This window comes from Palaemon carinicauda, chromosome 8 (assembly GCF_036898095.1).
Source record: "Palaemon carinicauda isolate YSFRI2023 chromosome 8, ASM3689809v2, whole genome shotgun sequence".
In the NCBI taxonomy this organism is placed as follows: Eukaryota; Metazoa; Arthropoda; class Malacostraca; order Decapoda; family Palaemonidae; genus Palaemon; species Palaemon carinicauda.
Genome location: NC_090732.1, coordinates 9,106,477 through 9,128,976, shown reverse-complemented (window position 1 = coordinate 9,128,976; position 22,500 = coordinate 9,106,477). Strand labels below are relative to the sequence as shown.

General features: G+C 32.7%; 1 protein-coding gene across 7 annotated transcripts in view; it reads left to right on the top strand.

The window, feature by feature from the left end:
• Window positions 1-22,500, top strand: part of LOC137645645 (very low-density lipoprotein receptor-like) — a 616,779-nt gene that overhangs the window by 559,661 nt on the left and 34,618 nt on the right. For 5 of the 7 annotated variants that reach the window (XM_068378473.1, XM_068378470.1, XM_068378469.1 and 2 more), the window contains 10 exons: window positions 910-993; window positions 4,433-4,679; window positions 5,666-5,908; window positions 8,630-8,826; window positions 9,059-9,162; window positions 9,805-9,934; window positions 10,366-10,527; window positions 14,596-14,724; window positions 14,884-15,036; window positions 15,928-16,120. In XM_068378473.1, coding sequence (XP_068234574.1) covers window positions 910-993; window positions 4,433-4,679; window positions 5,666-5,908; window positions 8,630-8,826; window positions 9,059-9,162; window positions 9,805-9,934; window positions 10,366-10,527; window positions 14,596-14,724; window positions 14,884-15,036; window positions 15,928-16,120 — 1,642 coding nt within the window. Of the gene's footprint in view, window positions 1-909; window positions 994-1,091; window positions 1,176-4,432; window positions 4,680-5,665; window positions 5,909-8,629; window positions 8,827-9,058; window positions 9,163-9,804; window positions 9,935-10,365; window positions 10,528-14,595; window positions 14,725-14,883; window positions 15,037-15,927; window positions 16,121-22,500 lie in introns of all 7 variants that reach the window. The other 2 variants (XM_068378472.1, XM_068378468.1) reach the window with 1 other exon arrangement.

Genomic DNA, 22,500 nt, shown 5'->3' with positions numbered 1-22,500 from the left:
TATAAGTAACCTTATTTAATCTCTTCCCCCTTTAATCATAATAATAATGCACGTCTTAGGTAAACACACGGAAACATTCTAGTAAATTTTATAGCCTTTCTCTACAAGTGACAGACTCGGAGTTTATAACTGAGCGAATGGCCGAAGATTGGAGCTTCGAGCGAACTGGAAACCCCTTTGTCATCATTGATTGGATTAATTTTCGATGAACCTTGTTTGAAAGTAATTTCTTGTGTTATCCATTTCACTGCTACCAGCTCTTATCTTTTAGAAGTTTACACTGCCAGTCATTAGTTATTTTCATGCTTCTTTTCTTTCTAAATCTTTCCAACTCATTAGATCATATTTTTGAAGGGTCGAACTGATACTTGTCATGTAAGGTCTTTTTTTTTATATTTGAATACGGTAGGCTGTACATTCGTAATTAATTTCAATATATGATTTATTGGTATTTTGCTTATTTTTATTAGTTTTTTAGTCTTACTGAATGAGTTTACTGTACTAAGAATTACAGTACGTCTGCTTTTTTGAGGGGGTTATCCTCCTTTCGTAATGACTGTTAAGTGTGGTGGAGGGTTCACAAACCAGTAAGTTATTGGATAAAGTATATGTTGGGTTGTTATTATTAGCTTTCCAAGTATTAAGGGTATGATCCTTTTCAGTCTTTTTAGAATCTTGAAAATCCGCCTGACATTTTCTGTAGCCTTTTACCTTCCATATCTATAAAGCTATACCCCTACAGGTTGCATTTTCTGTAGCCTTTTACCTTCCATATCTATAAAGCTGTAACCCTACAGGTTGTCATTTTCTGTAGCCTTTTACTTTTCATATCTATAAAGCCGTAACCCTACAGGTCGACATTTTCTGTAGCCTTTTACCTTCCACATCTATAAATCTGTAACCCTACAGGTTGCCTGTGGTGATGATTCTTGCATAGCCCACAGCCTTCTTTGTGATGGCAACCCGGACTGCATCGATGGATCCGATGAGCATGTAAGAGTTTAGTCGAATTTAGCTACATAAACCTAACCCTCATTTGTGTGTGTTTATCAACATGTTTTTTTCTCCCCTTTGTTTTTTTTGTTATGTAGATTTTGTGTGATGACGGGATGTGCATAAAGAGAGAGTGGAGATGTGACGGTGAGGTGGATTGTATCAACGGAACAGATGAACATGTAAGGAACAGTTAGGATTCGTTAATGGTAAAAGGGAAGGATGTATTCTTCTTCTAAATAATGATCGATAGCTGCACCAATGATTGTTACCCACCACCTCTTTTTTTTGTGATCTTTAGATGTCCTCCTCCTCTTCCCTACAGCATGCTGTGAATTAAGGTTCTATCCTCAGCACTATTGCACACAATTAGCATTTAGTCTAGTCAGTAAAATTGATAGAGTTTTGCTGTCTTTAAATAGAATGAGGCTAAAGCTTACACCTTAGTGTGCGTTAGTCTTCACACTAGTACGGTACTACATTTTTACCATAGATTGAGTAGTTGTACAGTACATATGCGAGCAATGTTATTAAATGGATATGTGCAAAGGAACATTGCAGATTAAGCATGATAGTTTTACCCCACTCCAAATGAATCAAGTTTAGTAAGAAAATAGATTTATCATTTAGTGTAGATGAACCCTATATCTGTGCTTGGGGTTTATTTAACTCGTCTTTTGTCCATACCACCAAAGCTCTGTAGCAAATAAAATATTATTAGATGGTAAATTAGATTGTTTTTTTTTTCAGTACTAAACAGTTACTTGCACTGGAGTGAGTTTGTATATGATGCAATTTCAAATTACAATAGATTAAAGGTAGTATCGAATCTCTAGAATTCGAAATTTTCAAAAACTTTTAAAAACTTTTATTTCAAAATCAAAAGCATGGTTTCAAAATTTTGAAAGTAGAAAAAGAATAAAAAAACTACCTCTTCAAGGAAATCGTAGATCAATTCTCTATACATGGGCGGCCCAAAGAATAGTTGTACAAAAATACTCGTTTCTTATTGGAAATCCTCTGAGAATTCACTGACCTGGTCACCCTATTATATATGACTGGAAATTGATGAAGTCACATTTTATTACAAAATTCATTATCTAGTTAACTTTTTTTAAACTGTCGAACACTTTTAGGATATTCAGGTCGACTTGGTTTTAGATTTTGATTCTAAACACTATAAGAGATGGAATTCTTGAAAAACACATTCTAAGGTTTATTTTACAATATCCTTGACTAGATATGAAAGCAACTCATTACTGTAGTTACATTTTTTTTCAATATTGTCTTATCTATATGCAAATTTTTTTTTAGTAGTTTATACAATATTGATTCGATTCTTCTTCCACAAAATTTTCGCTTATTGTGTACCATGAGATTTTAAATTTGCTATTTATTCTGCATATCACGATTTAAAATATTCTTGTTTTTAAGAGTTAGAATCATAAATACACTTATAACATATGGCATCGTGACTTTTGAGTCTTTTCGTAAATATTTTCCAAGGGATGGCTTAGCAACATAATTTATATTTTAAGTATGTTATAAAATATGTGTATTTTAAGCTTTTTGTAACTAAATTTTACTGATATCTAGTTGGAAACGTTTGATTAATGTAATTGCAAATTTTTCTCATTTTAAACTGAGTTTTAATCCACAAACCACCAGATATTTGGTTGTCCCGGAAGTATACAGTAAAGTTTCATAAGATTACACAAATTTCAATTTTATGTTGAAGATTTCTGAAGGAAGGTCTTGACATTAAGAAGCTTCAAAATAGAGACCATTGTTATGTTAAATTGTCAAAGCAAGTCCATCATATAAAACTGACCTGCATTACTGTGGTGAGTCGGAAATTTCTTTAATGGTATTAACACTTATTGAGAAAGACTGGCGAAATCTAACCGAGGCCCTTTGCGTCAATAGGCTAGGAGGAGGTGGTGATGATGATGAACACTTATTGATCTCTTTTGAACTTTTTGTGAAGGTAAATTATTATATAAGAGATAAAAGTGACTTTAAACAGTAATTTTATCCAGACTTGTTATTGTTAGATATGAACTACAGTATAGACTATAGAATCTGCAGTGATAGAAGCCGTTTCCGTCTGGTAAGTGGCTTGTTTTTTGTTCAGTGTATCTTTGTCTTTTATCGCATGTGTGAAATTTGCTTTATGTTGAGTAAGCAGTAAAACCAGTTATGATTGTTCTAATTGCACCATTGTGAATTTGCATTTGGTAAGTATCTAGATAGCTCATGATGATTGTCGTATTTCTAAAGAAGAAAATAACTCTTGCAATCCAATGACTTTCTATAATATGCTAGTCTATCTTTGAGCGTGAAAATTCCTTTTTTTGATATTTTGTGACCTCACAATGGTACATGACTGTATCCTGGACTAGGGAAGATATGTCTATTAATAGCACAAAGCTAAGAAAAAAAAATTTTGCAACAGGTCTTTTTTTATAATTTTTTAAAAAGGTGCTCCATTTTTATTTAAATAATCGCTTAGTGATGCACTAACCATTTAGAATTTGGTGGAGATGTTATTTAGCTGGAGTACCCTTTGAATGATTGAATTTGTAATTCTTTTTTTTTAAGTTTTATCTGATATAGAGAAAAGTCACCATTTAGCTCCATTTAATGAAGAAAAGTGATTGATCATTTGATATTTTAAGCATGTAAGGTAGTTAGTTGGTTTTGCATCATGTCTTATTGATAGTTAGCAATGCGAGTGTTGGGTGTTACTTACTGTAATATGGAACCTGCTATTTATGACAAGTAGAGCTAGGAAATTACTGTATCAGAATAACGAAAAGCTTTTTAAATAGTCAATCTTTGTTTTAATTTTTCAAAAAAAGGTATTTAAGAATTTAAATTTGTATCACAATACAATACATCATTACAAACTTAATTACCTGATCGTATGTTGTGAGTTGTGGTAGCCTTGATTTTCTCATCTTCTAGTGAAGACAGGTAAGTTTAGCTTTAACCCTCATCTTAAGAACAAAAAACAACATTATTTTAAGAGACTTTAATGAACCAATTTCTGTTTTCAAATGCTATTCATTAGAATAAAATCTCAACTTCAAGTAATATATTATGAAACTAATTGAAGGCTTAAGTTTAGGGAAGTTTATATAATGAATTACAGTACATAACTTTAAAATTGTGTATATGGGGAGATTTTTTATTTCAATATACCTTTTTACAATTGTAGAGTACTTACTGTACCAGTTTTCTGATCATTTAGTGTACATGCTGATGTACAATATCAATTTAATATCATAATTCATGTCAAACTACTGTATTTGGGCAGCAGATGAGAATGAAAATGGAATTTTAACAATCTTATTCACTTTAAAAACAAGTTTTTTGTATAATATCTATTGAATGGCTGTTGATTTTAAATGAACAAGAGTGGATTTTGGCCTTTCAGAATTGTCCAAACAACACTTGTCGAGAAAACGAGTATTCTTGCTCCGGAGGATATCAGTGCATTCGCCACGAATGGCTTTGCGATGGTGACATGGATTGCCCTGAAGGTGATGACGAAAATGAAGATCATTGTCCTCATCCATGTGCCAAAGATCAGTTTATGTGCGGTGATCAGTCTTGCATCCCCAATAAACTCAAATGTGATGGGTTCACTGAGTGTGTAGATGGATCTGATGAAAAAGATTGTGGTAAGACTGCAAATTTACTTTAGTTTACCAATTTCATTTATTCTTGAATTAGATATTTCAGTTTTTGATGGGTCATCCATTAGGTTTATGGTATTTTAATGATTGTGTCTTATTTATTTCTTATTTTTCTAAAAAAGAAATATCTTTGTACAAAATATTGTCAATGCAACATGGATAGTATTGTTGAATAGAGGAATTCTATTAGGTTTTTGAGTTATTTACTTGCACTATATCTGTAAAATACTTATACTTATGTTTCTCCTTGGAAAAATACAAGTTACAGTACTGTACTTTATTTTTTGATATTTTTGGGGGGACTGACTCGAGTACCAAAGCATTCTCAAGCCATTGTTTGCACCAATCGTTAATTAGAATTGGTTTCTCAGTAAAGTAATTAGACCACTTAAAAGAAAAGCTTTGTATACTTCCCTAATTCATTACAAGATAGACTGTGTGTTTTCTTTTCTTTTTGTGGTTATGAGTAGTACCCCCGTTGTCTATCTTTCTTTGGGAAGTGTTTTTTGTATTGATAATTCATTAATTTCTTTAAGGTACTAAATATACTAATTCTGCTTCCTTTTATTATTATTATTATTATTATTATTATTATTATTATTATTATTATTATTATTATTACTTGCTAAGCTATAACCCTAGTTGGAAAAGCTGGATGCTATAAGTCCAGGGGCTCCAACAGGGAAAATAGCCCAGTGAGGAAAGGAGACAAGAAAAAATAAAATATTTTGAGAACAGTAACATTAAAATAAATATTTCATATGTAAACTATGAAAAAATTTACAAAAAAAGGGAGAAATATAAGACCTTTGTTGTTAGGTTATTCAACCTTGCTGTCTCTATAGGGAAAATTCCCTTACTACACAAACCTTAATGTAACTGAGCCGCATAATTAATTTTTCCCATTTTAGAACTTAATCTTTCTCCCAAGAATGTAAAATGACTGATGATCCAATCCTTGTTATCTGCAGTTCCAGTTTGTAAAGAAGAGTCTGAGTTTAACTGTGGAGATCATTGCATTCCTATGGTACTCGTTTGTAACGGGAATGATGATTGTGGAAATGGAAAAGACGAGCCAAAGGATGGGAGCTGTGGAAAAGATGAATGCCTGGAGGATAACGGAGGTTGTGCTCAACTTTGCGTTGATACACCAGCTGGTCACTTCTGTAAATGCAGTAAGGGCTACATGCTGGTTAATGGCACGCAATGTGAAGGTAATAATGCTTGCAAATTCACCAAATTTTAACAATGTAAATCTGTTGTGGATTGTGTATTATTTTAACTACTTTCATAGTATGAAGATTACATTATCATCATCATCGTTAAAACTTTTATATCAGATTTTTCCTTCATTTGGTCACATTTGAGAGGACTCTATTCTACCCTATTTTATATATTTTTTTTTCCCTAAAGTTCCATTTGGTCTAGAGCCTTATAGCATCCTATTTCCATTATTTCATTGGTCTTTCTACTTATCTTCTTCATCTTACCTTTATATCTACTACAGTACTTTTATGATTAACCACTTATTTCCTTCGTATTACTTTGAAATTGCAGTTTTATTTTTTTGCCTTTAGATGCTACATGTCCAGACTAGTTCCACACATCTGTAGTGTGATCTTTCCAGTACTCATTCCCATTGTTAGTTTTGTATCCTCAAAGTCCCTTTTATTTTCTATGACGTGCCCAGCTGTCTACAGTCTAGAATATTAGGTCCTACATCATAAACATACATCCTAATGCTCTAGAGAGCAAACATTTTTTTTTAAAGAAATTAATATTGTTTCGAGGAAAGTGGAAGGTGGACAACATCATTAAACCTCATAATATATTTATTACCAAGTTAGCAGAGGAATGGTGGAAGTGGTGGTCTGGTAAGTATTATGACACTGGCCAAAATTTGGCCAGGGATTCTTCGCCTCTCATGTCAGTATGAAATATTGGTCAAAATTATTCTTTTAATAAAGAGAGAAACCACCTTACAGTAGAGAACATGTATCTAGAGAAGAGGTTTGGTCTGGTCATTGACTTGGGCAAGTTACATTTGTATTATCTATTGTGAGGAGGAAACAAGGATTAAACACCTTTATCAAGAGGAAAGCGTTGCCAATTTAATGCCTGAATTGGTTGGATGAAGTAAATAAACTGTGATATCCAAGCAAGCCACCTCATTTTCAGATTTTTAGTTACACGAATGATGTGATCTGTTCAAGACAAATTAAAAATATCCTAAAACACTCAAAATATTGATGAAAGTAAAAGGTGTTTGTATTTGTCAATATACAGCTTAAAAAGATTGATTAGAGAGAAAAAAGAAATGTCTAAACTGTTATACTAAGGCATTGCATTTGATTAGGTCTTGTGCCGTTGATATGCTTTTCAGATAAGGATTTGTAGAAAGAGCAGTCGGAAACGAAGTTTTAAATCATGAAGGACTTTCTGAAGGTGATGGAAAAATAAATTTGAAGCTCTGAATCATTAGTAACGATAGGAAAGCATTTAGACTGGAGAAGGGTATTAGTGAAGAGTAGAAAAAAAACTTAGAGAATTGGGCACTTCATGAACACTAACATAGGGAAGGAGGGAAAAATTTGTTGTGTCAAGAAAAAAAGTAAAAATGGTAGATAAAAGCTATAAATTAGTTTACAGATGGAATCCTAAAGTAGGTGGCACACTCTTTCAAATGCCTCAAGAAATCAAGTGTTAGCAAAATATTCTCCAAAATCCTGCAAAGAAGGAACTCAGATATCAGTAAGATAGTAAGATACCGTCACTTCTGGATCTTGCCTCTTGAGAACTGCAGTGTTGAATTAAAGGTAATCTCTTGTTGATCCTGTCTTGAGCAGCACCTGTGAATTAAAGGTGACTCCTCTTGCCAATTGAAAGCTGAACGGGTGATTTGAAAGAGCAGAGTTTAAAGGTATTTTAGAAAGAGACACAAAAGAGATGTTTGGAATAGAAGTTGTGTCCGTGGGAAGATAATTTCAGGCAATAAAGCAGTCTCCATTCTTTTGAGATAGATCAAGCTGCGTGTTTCTGTGGTAGGGCTTGACCTTTAGGCACAAATCATAGCAAAGCATAGAGGTTAGTCATGCAAATTCTGTATATGGAATTATGCAAGAGTACATTCTTAGTCATTCACCTTTACCAGTCTGCAAGAATTAAATGAACCAACAGATTGTACCCCTCAAAAATATGGGGATGGAAATAGGGTTATGGGTGATCATGGTAGAAGGAATTGTAAACTTAAAATTGTGGAGATAATGGATAGCTTATTCTCTAGCTAAAGATGTTCTGGATATATTATAGCTTAGTGTAATTTTTATTACTGTACTTGTAGCAAAATTAATACTTTTATGAACATTTAGCTTTTTATTTTTTTATACAGTATCTTTATTAGTTTAATCATGATTTGAAAGAATGATTAAAGTTATATTTTTTAGACTTTTTCATGAGTATACAATACAAACTAGCTTTTTATAAGTAATTATAGTATTCATATGACTGAACTAATGAGTTATAGAAATGTACTTAAATATTACTTTCAGTTTGAACAATGTTTCTGCCTTGTTCAAACACTGTAAAGCTGTCATAAGATATCTTATGTATTAAGCTGATTATGGATTCTTGTTAAGTTCTATTTTATATTCTTCAGTAAGGGAACATGTAGGGAGAAATTTATATTTTTTATAAAGCATTTAATGTTTGTGAATCTACTTTTTAAAGTAGCGCAAAGTTTTTTATGATACACGAACATATGCAAAGCCGTGAAGTTCTGTAATTTCTCCAACCTAACTGTCAGTGACCTAATTTTACAGTTATGATAAAGTGAATGACGATCATGTTCATAAACGATGCATTTGACATTCTTTTGTGATTGCATATACAAGAACTGCTTTACAGATTTTGCCTAAACTATAATCTGTTCATTTCAGATATTGATGAGTGTATGGAACCAGGCATATGTTCACAGGTCTGCTGGAACCTTAAAGGCACCTTCAAGTGTGAATGCGTAGCCGGGTACTCGAGAGACCCACACAATCCTCGCCACTGTAAAGCGATGGAAGGACATGCGTCACTGCTCTTTGCTCATTTTACGGACATTAGAAAAATCTCTCTTGATCATCAAGAGGTATGTAATTATTTTGTGGAAGTTGCATTAAATGGGAAATATTTCAGTTATTGTATTAATTGCTGTATTCAAGGTTTTTATAGGATATTCTCTCTCTCTCTCTCTCTCTCTCTCTCTCTCTCTCTCTCTCTCTCTCTCTCTCTCTCTCTCTCTCTCTCTCTCTCTCTCTCTCTCTCTCATTACCCTGTATGTGTATTAGAAGTGTTTATTTATTGCATTTTTATCTTTTCAGATTACAGCTATTGTCAACGAAACGTTAGGCTCAACGGCACTTGACTTTGTATTTAAAACTGGAATGATCTTCTGGACTGATGTTCGTGACAAATGCATTTACAAGTAGGTCTCTTTCTTTTTGTATATCAAGTAGCAGCTGAGGTTTTGGATAAACAAAGCCTAATTTTAGTGAGATTGCTCATGCAATTGTTTACACAGGTCCAGAATTGTGAAGTTTATTCACATAAGATATTTTTATTGTGATAAGGGAAATTGGTCCAGTAAATTCAAATGTTAACATTTCAGTGATTTATTAATTAAAATTTTGAGTAAAGATAATTTGGTTCATGAGCTTAGACATCAATTGATTTGTATTCTTGTCAAAAGTACTTTGGAATATAAGAATCTTTGTTTTGCTGACTATATACAGTATCATGAGTTTTTTAATTATGTATTTCTGTATTTTCATTTGAAATTTCGTTTATTCCTTAGAATTAGCCAAAATAAGTCATTATTTACCCTTCTACCATTAAAAGTGTTTCCATTTGCTGTGTTTTTTAATAATCTCAAAAGATTATTGCAATTTGTGAACACTTTTGCCTTTGAGGTAAATATTAAAAGGTTTTCAGAGTACTGTATAGTATTTCCTATTTCCTCCAAAGTTTATGAAAGCACTCTTAAGTAATATTTTCTCTCAATAGTATTATGTAACTTCATGAAACAAAGAGAATAGCTTTGAGGGACTCTTAAATGTCTTTATTGCAGAGCACCGATTGATGAAGGCAGTAAGAAGGAAGTAGTTATCGAGAATGATGTGACAACCGTTGATGGGTTGGCTGTTGATTGGTTATACAATCATATATATTGGACAAATACTGACAAGGACACAATAGAGGTTTGCAAATTTAGTTTTTGCATTCTTTTATTACAGTATAGAAATAGTACTACTACTTAATACGCAGAAAACTAGACAAATTCTTCTGATTTGTTAGTCTTGCAAATTTTTATTGCATTTGAATAATAGTAGACCAAGAGTGATGACTCTGGTATTTATTGGCTGGTTTTCAAGGTTATATAGAGTCGGAAAAACACACTTTGGAAACTCTATGATCAATATTTGATCCATTTTAATGTGATCAAAATATTAGGCCACCATAAATCAAATACCAAATCTTGATTAATTCCATTAGGTTTTTTATAGTTGATATATTCATAATTTAGTTGGGGGGTTAAAAACTTGTTGTAATGGGATGCATAGCACAAGGTTGAAATACTGAGAGGATTCGACGAATGGTAATGGTGACAATGTTGTTTTTGTGCTTGCAGGTGGCAGATTTTAATGGAGATATGAGGAAGACCCTTATTCGGGACAGTTTAGATGAACCCAGAGCAATTGCAGTGTACCCTTCTGAGGGGTGGATGTTCTGGACTGACTGGGGCCAGGATGCTAAAATCGAAAGAGGAGGCATGAATGGAAAAGCCAGACGGGTGAGGATTTTTCAGATTTATAAAAGCTATTTTTCCTGTAAATTACTGTATTTAAGGGGATGGGTTATATATGTTAAGCTATATCGAATCTCCTTGTCCTGGAGTTGGCTTGATCAGTCACTTTAGAAAACTACTGTACTTTGATTGAAAAGAGGGTCCATAATGGGAGCTGACATTCACGAGTTTTTGAGCCCCAGAAGCATTTGTATCTCACAAATGACAAATCTTTTCTCTTCTTTCAAGATACTGTTTAAATACATTTTTGCTAGTTCTGAGGAAGGATCTGATACTGTAGAAATTTAAACACTTAAAATATTCTGAAATAACAAAATCAGGTTTTACAGAACTGATTATTATTATTATTATTATTTGCTAAGCTACAACCCTAGCTGGAAAAGCAAAATGCTATAAGCCCAGGGGCCCCAACAGGGAAAATAGCCCAGTAAGGAAAGGAAAGAAGGAAAAATAAAATATTTTAAGAAGAGTAACATTAAAATAAATATTTCCTATATAAACTATGAAAACTTTAACAAAACAAGAGGAAGAGAAATTAAATAGAATAGTGTGCCTGATTGTACCCTCAAGCAAGAGAACTCTAACCCAAGACAGTGGAAGACCATGGTACAGAGGCTATGGCACTACCCAAGACTAGAGAACAATGGTTTGATTTTGGAGTGTCCTTCTCCTAGAAGAGCTGCTTACCATAGCTAAAGAGTCTCTTCTACCCTTACTAAGAGGAAAGTAGCCACAGAACAAATACAGTGCAGTAGTTAACCCCTTGAGCGAAGAAGAATTGTTTAGTAACCTCAGTGTTGTCAGGTGTGTGAGGACAGAGGAGAATCTGTTAAGAATAGGCCAGACTATTCGGCGTATGTGTAGGCAAAGAGAAAGAACCGTAACCAAAGAGAAGGATCCAACGTAGTACTGTCTGGCCAGTCAAAGGACCCCATAACTCTCTGGCGGTAGTATTTCAACGGGCGGCTGATCTCGAGACTTTAAGGATATGAAAGAATATACTGTATAACTGCTGTTAAAGAATCATCAAAATAACTTATTTCTGAGGCTCAACTCAAACCTTTTGCATTTTCCTTGAATTTTGTTAGGAATGGATTAAAATTTTCCATTCTCTTGGGGAACTTCTTTGCAGGCTAGATCAATAAGTCTAGCAATGATTGTATAACTGAAAACACCTTCAAAGATGGAAGATCACCTGTATCATAAGCTAGATCTTTTAGGTTTTAAGGGAAGGGTATTAACCAAAGTGAAACATATCTATAGCCTTTTTCAAAATTTCTAAACCTCTTCAACTCTAGCTTCCATTTCTAGAGAAAATTTTTATTGAAAAACATTGGAAGAAGTAGTCATAAGAGCAGAAACTTGTGACTGGATAGATGTAGTTTCTTCTTTGATTAAATTACGAGGATTAAACAAAAAAATCTTAAAAGTTTATGAAAAGTTTCCAGAGTTTCATCTTAGTGTAAGGAACATACTTCCATAGACTGTAAATCCGATTTGCCATGTTGTTCCTTAAACTATTTTACTAATAGATGTAACCAAAACACCTTTTGTTTTGGACATCCATGGGAAAGGTGACACCCTACCTAAGCATACCGATACACATCTAGGCTACAGCCGCTACACCTTTACCAATGTATGATATTCCATAAGGTAGTGCAATGCTAACAGTTGTCTACACTGTACACCAGACGCATTCATTATACCACCTGTTGATGTAAATAAGTTACGAGATCAGGGACACAAGAAACCCTAAACATCCTACCATCAGTGTCAAAAAGAGTTTGATATACTAATCCCTTCTTTGAGGTAAACTATTCCTCTCTCCAGGGTCTATTGTGCTTGTACAGTACTGTATTAAACTGATCTTCAGGTATTTCACCCTCAACTAGATAGCTTAATATCAGTTTTGATAACCAAATCAACCCTTTTGTTCTTTTCAAGTTCTCTCAAAAAGCAGGTTCAAATTCCTTCTCCAGAGGAGTGAGATACTTACCTTCTTTTAAAAGAGTTAATGTTCACCGATTTGTCCGAAAGCTGATCTTAATCTGAATAAGTAACTTGGAAGGCTTGTTCTAATGAGAGAATATTAGCAGAAACGGGTACATGCTCTTCATAGGAAATTGGCATTGTCAGAGCCACTAAATTTAGAATAATCTCATGCAAAATATTTGACATTTTGATGACTATGTCTTAAGCTATAAAAGAGGTTCTTTTATACATAATTAAAGAGTTTGCAAACTTGTCAGTATTCCCAAACCTACTATTAGGTAAGTGATTGAATTAAAATATAAGAAATCTTATATATTTTGAATCTCTAATCCAGTAACCTCACCTCTGTAGAAAAATGTAACCTAAAAGATAAGGAGGGCAGCAGGAGAAGGGAATGCTTTGAAAAATCACACCAAAACAAATGCACTGCACTTCTTTTTCTTTTCTTCTGTTTAGCTTCCCTATTTTTCACTCTGGGTTCAGGTTGATAGAGGTGTACGCTTCATGCTTCATACACCATACGAGTAAGGAACTTGACAAGGTACAACTCATGTGAAGTGAGGCTCCACTTTTTGCTAACAGTAGCTTATTCACTTTGCATTCTGCCCAAAATTTAGGCTTTACAATTTGGAAGCCATACCTATATTATTGCTAACTGGGAAATACAACTACTGTACTGTACTGTGAAGTAAACTGACCCGTATTATATCCCAGAAATAAGGAATTAAACCAAAGGAGCACAATTTTATCCAACTGAGGCTAAGACCATAAGAAGAATAATAAATCAAAATGTCAGCAGCTGGAAGGGGACCCTGTTTATGTTGCCGTTCTGTTCCACTATGTCGTTTTCCTACATCCAAAAAGGGTTTTACATACCTCTTGGTAACGTATTCTCTATTTCACTTTTCCCGAGGCACTTCATTTAAGAATATACAATATAGTACATAAAATAATTTCTAAGAAATTTCATTGAAGCAAGTGCTGTAGAGCTATGGATAATTAACGGCAACCTTCATTAATATTAATAAATATCCTTTTGAGTGTGCATAATTTCAGGCAACATTAAGCAATGGTGAATCTATAACTCCTTCAATACTGAAATCTCATATTGGTACATGTACTGTTTCTTTAAAACTCATGACATCTGGAAGCTTCAGTATTCTGGGTTTGGTCTATACAATATTGTGATCCACTTTGCCTTACAAATTATACGAGACCCAGCCATGGCAATACAATATCCATATCCTAAAAGAACTGCCTTCCATAGATGAAGTCTTTCTTACCATTGCCATATGAGCAAAGGAGCCACTGAACAATTACAATTGTTACCACTTAAATCGTAATGAAAAAGTATACAGTAATGTTCTTGTTTTCAGGTGTGAGGAATGTAGAGACTGTGTAATGGAATATGCTAGAAATATTTTTCATATGTACAGTACAGTAAAGAAAGTACTAGGTCTAGCAAATGAAAATTTCCTGTAAACAGAACTTTAATTGCATCTTTATTTTTACCTAGATACCGTATGTACAGGAATGGTGAACAATTTGACCATATTGCAAGATGGTTACATAAATTTCATAAAAGTTTACTTAGTACTCTCTTACATTTCTTGAATTCCCATTATTTATTTGAAAGCAGACAGCAGAAAATATCATTTATATGTTCATTGTTATAACAAGATGATCTTGACAAACAATGTATAGCCAGTTGTAAACTTAGAAATATTTAAGATTGTTAGATTATGGGGTAATGATGATTTACCTACTGTACTGTTATGTTATGATAACATTTCAATAGTTTTATTTATTGTATTTTTATTTAAGCTTGGATGATTGAAGATATTTGTTTAGTTAAATATTCATAACTTTAGCAAAGTTTAATCAGTGCTAGTGATCATGGAAGTTACAAGAATAATGCAATCAAATTTGCCTAGCATCGACTATTTTTACAAGTGCAGAATTGTTATTTAAGGGATCATGAAGTAATATGTAATGTTCTTGTTAAAATTGTATGGTAAATATGTATTATGAAGTAATCATTTCTTTTAATGTATTTTACAGGCCATTGTGACACAAGATATCCGGTGGCCAAATGCTCTAACTCTTGATCTTGTGTTACGGAAAGTATATTGGTCAGACTCGAAGTTCCATTCTATCTACACATGTAATTTTAATGGCTCAGGGCGTCGGGTATGTCAAATAAATTTTTATATTCAAGTGTTGTGTAAAATAGACTAAATGTATTTCTTATTGATTTGGATATATTAAGTGGGGCAATAAAGCAAAGTTGTGTGTTAAAATTTTAAGTTAATACTGACATCTAACTTATATAAATTTATTTCTCCATAGGTGGTGTTGCACTCTTTAGAGTATTTACCTCATCCATTCTCCATCACAGTATTTGAAGACACAATGTACTGGACAGATTGGCGAAAGGAAGCCATTCTTCGTGCTAATAAATTTTCGGGGAAAAATGTAGAACTAATTGCTCATTCACATGCTGTAAGTTGGGTTTCTTGTGTTTTTTATTATTCTAGTGGTAATCCTTTATTCATTAAGAAATCTTACCCTGAGTACTATACCTGTACTTGGATTATAATTAATTTTATGCATTTTATTTTTTTTTTCGTATCCTCTGTTACCTAAATACTGTACCAACTTATGTACGACCACATTTTAAATCTTTATATATGTCATAACATTAGCCTCTCTTGTTGAACAGTCAGTTGTAAAACGGCACATGGGCCACTCAAATCCCCAGGTACCTATTGCTTATGGCCCTCACTGTTCATGTTCTTGCAGATTATGGCCCTCACTGTTCATATTCTTACAGCATCTATCCGTAAAATTCCCCAGATCATTTCTTCCACATCAAAGTTTCTGATGTTTATTGTTATCCTTATCGCATTATTGTCATCAATAATAATTTGATTTCATTTTAGCTATCATTTTCTCAATCATTTTATCTTTATAATGATAAAAGTATGATTTCTACTTAGTAGGAGGTCAGTAACTGTTCCCAGCTTCTACCTTCTTGATTTCCAGCTTTGTGGGTAGCAAGTTCTAATTGTTAGATAATTTTTACAACTCTGTACATTTTTTCTCTGCTTTCTTCAAATATGATTTTGATAGACAGGTGTAATATAATGTGTCTTTTCATGTTTAAGACTTTGATAACTTTAGAAACAGTTGCTCCATAGGCTGTATTCTGAAGAAATCTTTGTCAAAGTCATCTAATTTTTTGTTAGTTTTATTGAGTTTGGGATTTGGTACATATACACTTATTACCTATTCGCATACAGTAGTTTCAAATACTTTATACTGGTCAATAATTATTCTATCTATATTTTTGATAATGGTAGATGTAAATTTATATTCTTATTTCATTTTCAGACACCAATGACAGTCCATGTTTATCACAGCTATCGCCAGCCCAATGGGACAAATCATTGTACACCGCTCAATGGTTTGTGTACTCACCTTTGTCTTCCAGCTCCACAGACAAGTCCAGATGCTCCAAAAATAACATGTGCATGTCCAGATGGACTAATTTTGATGTCAGATGGTCTTACTTGTGAAAGCGAGGGTAAGTGTTACTGTTAACTTTCATTCTATTGCTTTTTGTTGTTTTGCTGAAGAAACCAGAGGCTACCAGACTGGTTTCCATTGCCAAAATAGCTATTTTTCTCATTTGCATGGGTATCATATGGTGGTCTATTTTTTATCTCCTCCCTGGATACTTGGCAAGGAGACTCTGTGTATTGCTTTATGCCTTTATATTGTCTGTTCTCATTTTCTTCCTCTTTTTAACTTCTTTGACTTTACCTTGATGAAATTTTCATCGTGTAGAGTATATGAGAACAAAAATCTCTCGGCAAACCTTGTGATTCCGTAGTTTCAAGTTTGATTTATAATAGTAACAACAATTGCTATAGGTTAAAGCTATTTACCTCTCATAATTCCATTGTAAACTGTTTTCTTGATTCAAATCCATCGTATAGATTTTGCCATATTCATGGTCTTTCAATGGCTCCAGTTACAGCACTTTTTGTTTAACAACCAGCAGATAATTTATGTAGTACAAAGCATGCACCTCGGAACCTTAGGTACCTGTTCATATAGTCTGTATAAGAGGTTGAGAGATCTGCAGGGCAAGGAGGAGGGAAATCAGTATGTGAATGATGTGTTTTACAGTAGGCAGTGTTTTTATTTCAATACCATCACTTATATATGGCTGAAATGCAATTTAGGTGTTGAATTTTCAAGAGAAGTGATTGATTTCCTTCAAGATCCAGATCAGTTTATATATTTTGACTTTCTAGTAACTGTTATTTTTCCTTCTATCTTGTTGCTGTGCTTTTCATTATGTAACGAAAGTAGAGCAAAAAATATGCAAATTTTGAGATAAGAAACTTGGGTCAACAAAAAGTATCCAGCGTTTTCTGTTACATTACTGGTGTTGTATTCATAAGGTTGCTTATCAAAAAAATTTTTAGGTTGCCTAGATTTTATTCTAATGCCTTGAAATTTCATGCACTTTTATACATTATGGTATATCTCTTCATCAATTATGTCTATTCATAATAAGTTTTGCTACTCAGTAGTTTTAAAATAAGAATGTGAGCCAACGTAGTTGTGCTTTGGGAACTACAAATTTTTCCAGCCCTTTCCCTTCCCCATGTACCCAAAAATATAAATGTGGTATCCTTTTGAAGTTTTGATTTGAAAATTATCAACAAAATTGCTCTTGTACTCAAACTCGAAGTTTTTTTGGGAGAGTGTTGTAGCTTAATGAGGATAAATGTTAAAACTAAGTTTGGTTGTAATTTTATTGACATTTTTTTTCAAACTTTTTTTTTTTCCTTTAGCTTCCAAGAAAAGACATAGGAGCAGATGGAGATTTTTCAAGATTTTCTATATCTGTTTTAAACGATATTAAGATAATAGAATAGATTTGTAGGTAAAATTATAGTACTGTATATAGAAGCAATAATAATTCCTGTTACTTTATAGTTAAATTATTTATAATCCAAGCTTAAGCACAACTGCAATTTCCCCCTATGGGGGTACCAATTGCAGTGTGTTTTATTAGCACATTATTGAAAGTGCCAAAAGTTTTTGCAGCTTCTTTTTGTCCCTAAATGCTTGTCATCCATTTCCTTTGATCCCTTCACATGCACGTGTCTAATGTCTTGAACTACATCTTGTTCCGCAGTATTCCTTTATTTATGGAAAAATCCCTTTGATTTATCTTGTGAGAGTTGAGATGTGTTACATAGTTTTCTGTTTATTGTGTCATAGGGAAGAAAATTACACTAATCTGACCGCTATCTACAATAATATTAGCCATGATTTTTGTGGCATAGATAGTTTGGTACTTTTGACCTTATAGTTTGGGATCTGAATGGAAGTTTGGTGTATCATTATTCAAGATATCATCTCAATAAAGTTCAACTGTAGAAAGTACGTACATGCAATATTACTTTAATTAGCTGCCTGGTGTTCATCTTTATAAAAGCACAAGACATAAGCAGTGTTAACTTTTTACATCAAGAATTTCATCTTGTAAAATTTTTACATTTGCATCTCTGCCTCTTACAATTTTTCAACTGTTTATAATGAAAAATTTAGATTAAAACCATAGAAATATTTAAAAGAAGAAAGTATAAAGACAGAATGAAAGTTTAAAATCTTTTGGACTGTGCGGGCCTATTGGAAACATCCCTGCCTGGTGATCTCCGGAGTGGGGTTGGAGTCCAGCTCAAGCATGATAGTTTCTTATGGTAACTGCAACCTCACCATCCTTGTCAGCTAAGGATGGGAAGTTTGAGGGGTCTATAGTTCTACCTGCTGAGTCATCAAAAGCCAATGCCTGGCTCTCTTGTCCTAGCTTGGGTGCTGATCATATGTTTATAAAGTAAGTCTCTAGGGATTTGTCCTGCGAGCTAGGGCATTGTAACTAGCCCTTGTTTCTGTCATTCATGAGCGGCTTTTAAACCTTTATGAATGGCTTGAATGACATTTTCTATTAATTAAACAATTTTCGACGTATAGAATTAAAAAGAAAAAAAAATATGCGTCAATTTTTTAGGGGTGACAATATGACTGGCCTTTAACCCTATTAGTATTAGAATGTTTAGTAGGTATCTTTTGTGGAAGCCTTCGAAACTTTCCAGAATTTCTTGTAGATTTTTACTTTTTCACATAATGATTTTCTATTCTGTTGGATCTTACTCAGCAAGTTCACAAGTCTTTTGGCTTTTTCATAAAAAAGGGATTTTGACTTAGGAAAAATCTATTTTTGGGTGAGATGGTCATGTCGTCCTGATGAAAGTTCCCTTCGACTGCTTCCTACCATACAATATTTCTGCGAGTGATATTACAAGAGAATTACCGTTAGGTATCACGGGATAAAAATGCATTTCTATCATACAGTACTACACTATTTTGATCCTAGTCCATCATACCCAGTGTTATATTATTGGTCGTTTAATTTCATAAAAGTAGGTAGGTTAGACTTCAAGTCAATACTAAAACCAGTAACACCACTCTTTACGTTGGTTCGACATACTGTACGTCAGTTCCAACTTTGTCGCTCATCCTTGAATATTACATACTAAGGTAAAATGATTTTACACAACCTTACATTACAATAATGAAGTTCTGTACTCTACTGTAATTTACTTATCATGGAAGTTTATTAATGCAAATACAGTACAGTATCTGATTTTTTTTTTTTTTTTTATAAAATGATGCATGTAAGTTACTTTTCATATTCAGTACAATATGTGTATAGGGAACATAAAAGTGACTTTATAGGGCGGGAATCCAGCTTATTTTGAAAATTGACATAGCGTATGTCGAAAATCAACTTGCGTCATGTCCCTTGAAACCAGTTAATGACATAGGCAAAGTATTACAGCTGCACTTTAGATTATGGTTTTCCTCATAGAATTGTTCTCCTCGTAGTCATAGAAATCCAGAAAACCTTTACCCTAGCCGTCAGAGCAATGATCGAATGTTGTTATACTGTAGGCCTATAGTATTATTACACCTTAGAAGTATGAAATACTCTCCTACTCATTATAAGAAGGCTGAAGAACCTGTTCATTTGTCGTGTTAGTATTCTCTGCTCCTAATACATTTCTACTCGGTTTGGCTTTGTTGATTTAGGTTTGTAGTTTTGAAAAGGACTAAAAATAAGCATAATAAATAAATACACTATTTTATGCTTCTTTCTAACCTGATTTAAGATTAGAATTCATAAGGAAAATTATATTTACAAATAATGTGGCATGAAAAATTACTGTATTGTAATATTTATAATTCTTCAACGGAATTCAATTTATAACACATTCTAGACAAAACTAAATTGCCAAGTTCACATTAGCCCCAACTTAAGAAATTCAATTTAAATATTTTATTTAAAAAGTATGTTCTTTGACTTGAATTTATAATTAGCAGATATGTGGTTATAAGTTTTACTCAACCGTATGTTAAGTCTTAAATTGTTAGAATTTAGGAAGGAATTAGCAAACAATTAGAATTTAATATTTGCAAATAGTATAGTTTCCTATTAACTATATAAAGTTTAACATGACTTCTATCCTACATGCTTGTGTTCTAATGACATAATGTCGAGAGTATCTTTAGAACGTTTCAAAATGATTGAAGCAATTATGGTGATTTCATATTCCTTACATAGTCATTACTTATCCAATTAGAAATGTGAAGAAAACACCGTTGAAAAATATACTGAAATTTCGGCTTAATTCTATATCATATCCAATGAAGAATCATTTTCTATGTATTGTACAAATGAAAATTTGATCTTGCCTAGTTAAGCAGGCATAGAGATTTTGGTTCCACTGTTTTGCGGAGAGAACCTCTTGATAATAACGGATAAGGATAGGGAAATGGGGAAAGGATGAGTACCCCTGGATACAATCCAGTTTATAGCCCGATAGCAGGTACTCGGGATGGGAAAGAATAAGGAAAAAGGGATGAAGAGAAGTACAGGAGAAGAATAAAAGAGAGGGGCAGACCCTCATGCGATGTTAGATAGTATTAGAAGCAGTTTGAAAAAAGAAAAGACAGGCAGGGAGAGGAAAGGGTTTTTTTTTTGGTCCAATGTCTAGCCCTTGCTGCAGGAGTCCGCTTTTCTGACACCTATTTTGATGGTTAAAAAAGGTATGATTGTTGAAAAATTATGATGTTTTCTTGATGATACGGGACAAGTTACTTTGCACAATTATTTTGAAAATAATAAAATATTCAAAGTCGAGAGAGTGAATCAAAATAACTAATAATCTTATTCCTCATACACTGTAGATATATATTAATTATGATATTGTTAGCCAAGACGATTATGCTCTCATAATTTTGAATAGATATATTTGAAGTGATGTGATTTGACCACAGGCAATCAGATTTTTTTTTTTTGGGGGGGGGGAGAAGAACCACTTTATATTCAATGTCTTAGATGAAATGTTTACATTACTTTTTACTAATTTTGATATCCCTTTTTTCTTTTGATTTCACCAGTATTTTCTTTTTATACTACTGTAGTAGAAAATTAGACATAGTCATAAAAAGCATGAATCTTTACCAATTCTTAGATGTTATAACTTGTTTGTAAAATTTACAATTCCCAATAAATACATTGACCCATTTATTTATATTTTCTTTATACGCACAGTAAATACAGTACTGTATTTTAGAAGTTCTATGAGTATGACACTTGTTTTATGCCCAAGTTTTGCATTTACAGTACAGTATACCATATGATGACTGAAATCAATAGCATATGAAAGACTAATTACTTCAAAGGAAGGAAAATTAACATAAGAGTACGGAGTTTTGTTAGAAAATGCTTTATAAACGGGGCATTATTTCAGCATATGCAAACAGAAATTAAGTCTGTTACAATGGGAAAGCAGGAAAAATGACAACAGCTGTCGGAGTTAAAATACCTGCAAAACTCAGTGAATAAATCTAAATTGGATAATAAAACCTTTTTAGATTTACAGAAACTATTAAAGAAATAAGAAAATCCATCATAATATCCATTTATTTTGTGCATAATTTTCTTCGGAGTTTAGATACAAATAATGATAATTCTATAGAGAAAGGTAAATGTAATATATTATTGCAGTGAATTTTTTAAAATTATATCCACTTGATTTTGATTATTTCGTATTAAATGTTTTTATTATTACAAGTAAATGTTACAGGTAAGAGCTATAGTTAACTCCCGAGATAGGAATTACATAATTGTTAATTGGCTGAGTATTATTGCAACTGAGATTTATGTAGAATAGCAGAATATCTTGTCATAAGGTTTCTGCTAAGTATGAAGTTTTTTTTTTTCTTCTAAAATCATAAGATGTTCTTCCAAGAAACATAAAATTTTAAGTAAGCCCTTTCGTGACTTTTTCTTACATTGACTATTGTTAATTTCTGTTCAAAGGGTAGACTGAACTCCCTTTTAACAATGGCGTAAATATTTAGCAATTAAACCTTAGAATCTGATACTTTAAAAAGGGAGAGGTTTTTTTAATTAGAAAATATTACTATAAAGGATGACAATATTTATTTTTTTCACGAGTCCAAGGGTTAACACTTACATCATTCTTTCTAAGTCAATAGTTTGATTAACAATGTTATTATTATTATTATTATTATTATTATTATTATTATTATTATTATTATTGTTATTATTATTATTATTATTATTATTATTATTATTATTATTATTATTATTATTATTATTATTATTATTATTATTTGCAAAGTTACAACCCTAGTTAGAAAAGAAGGATGCTATAAGCCCAGGGGTCCCAACAGGGGAAATAGCCCAGTGAGGAAAGAAAACCAGGAAATAATAGAAGTAATTAACAATTAAAATGAAATATTTTAATAACAGTAAGAATATTAAAATAGATATTTAATATATAGATTATAAAA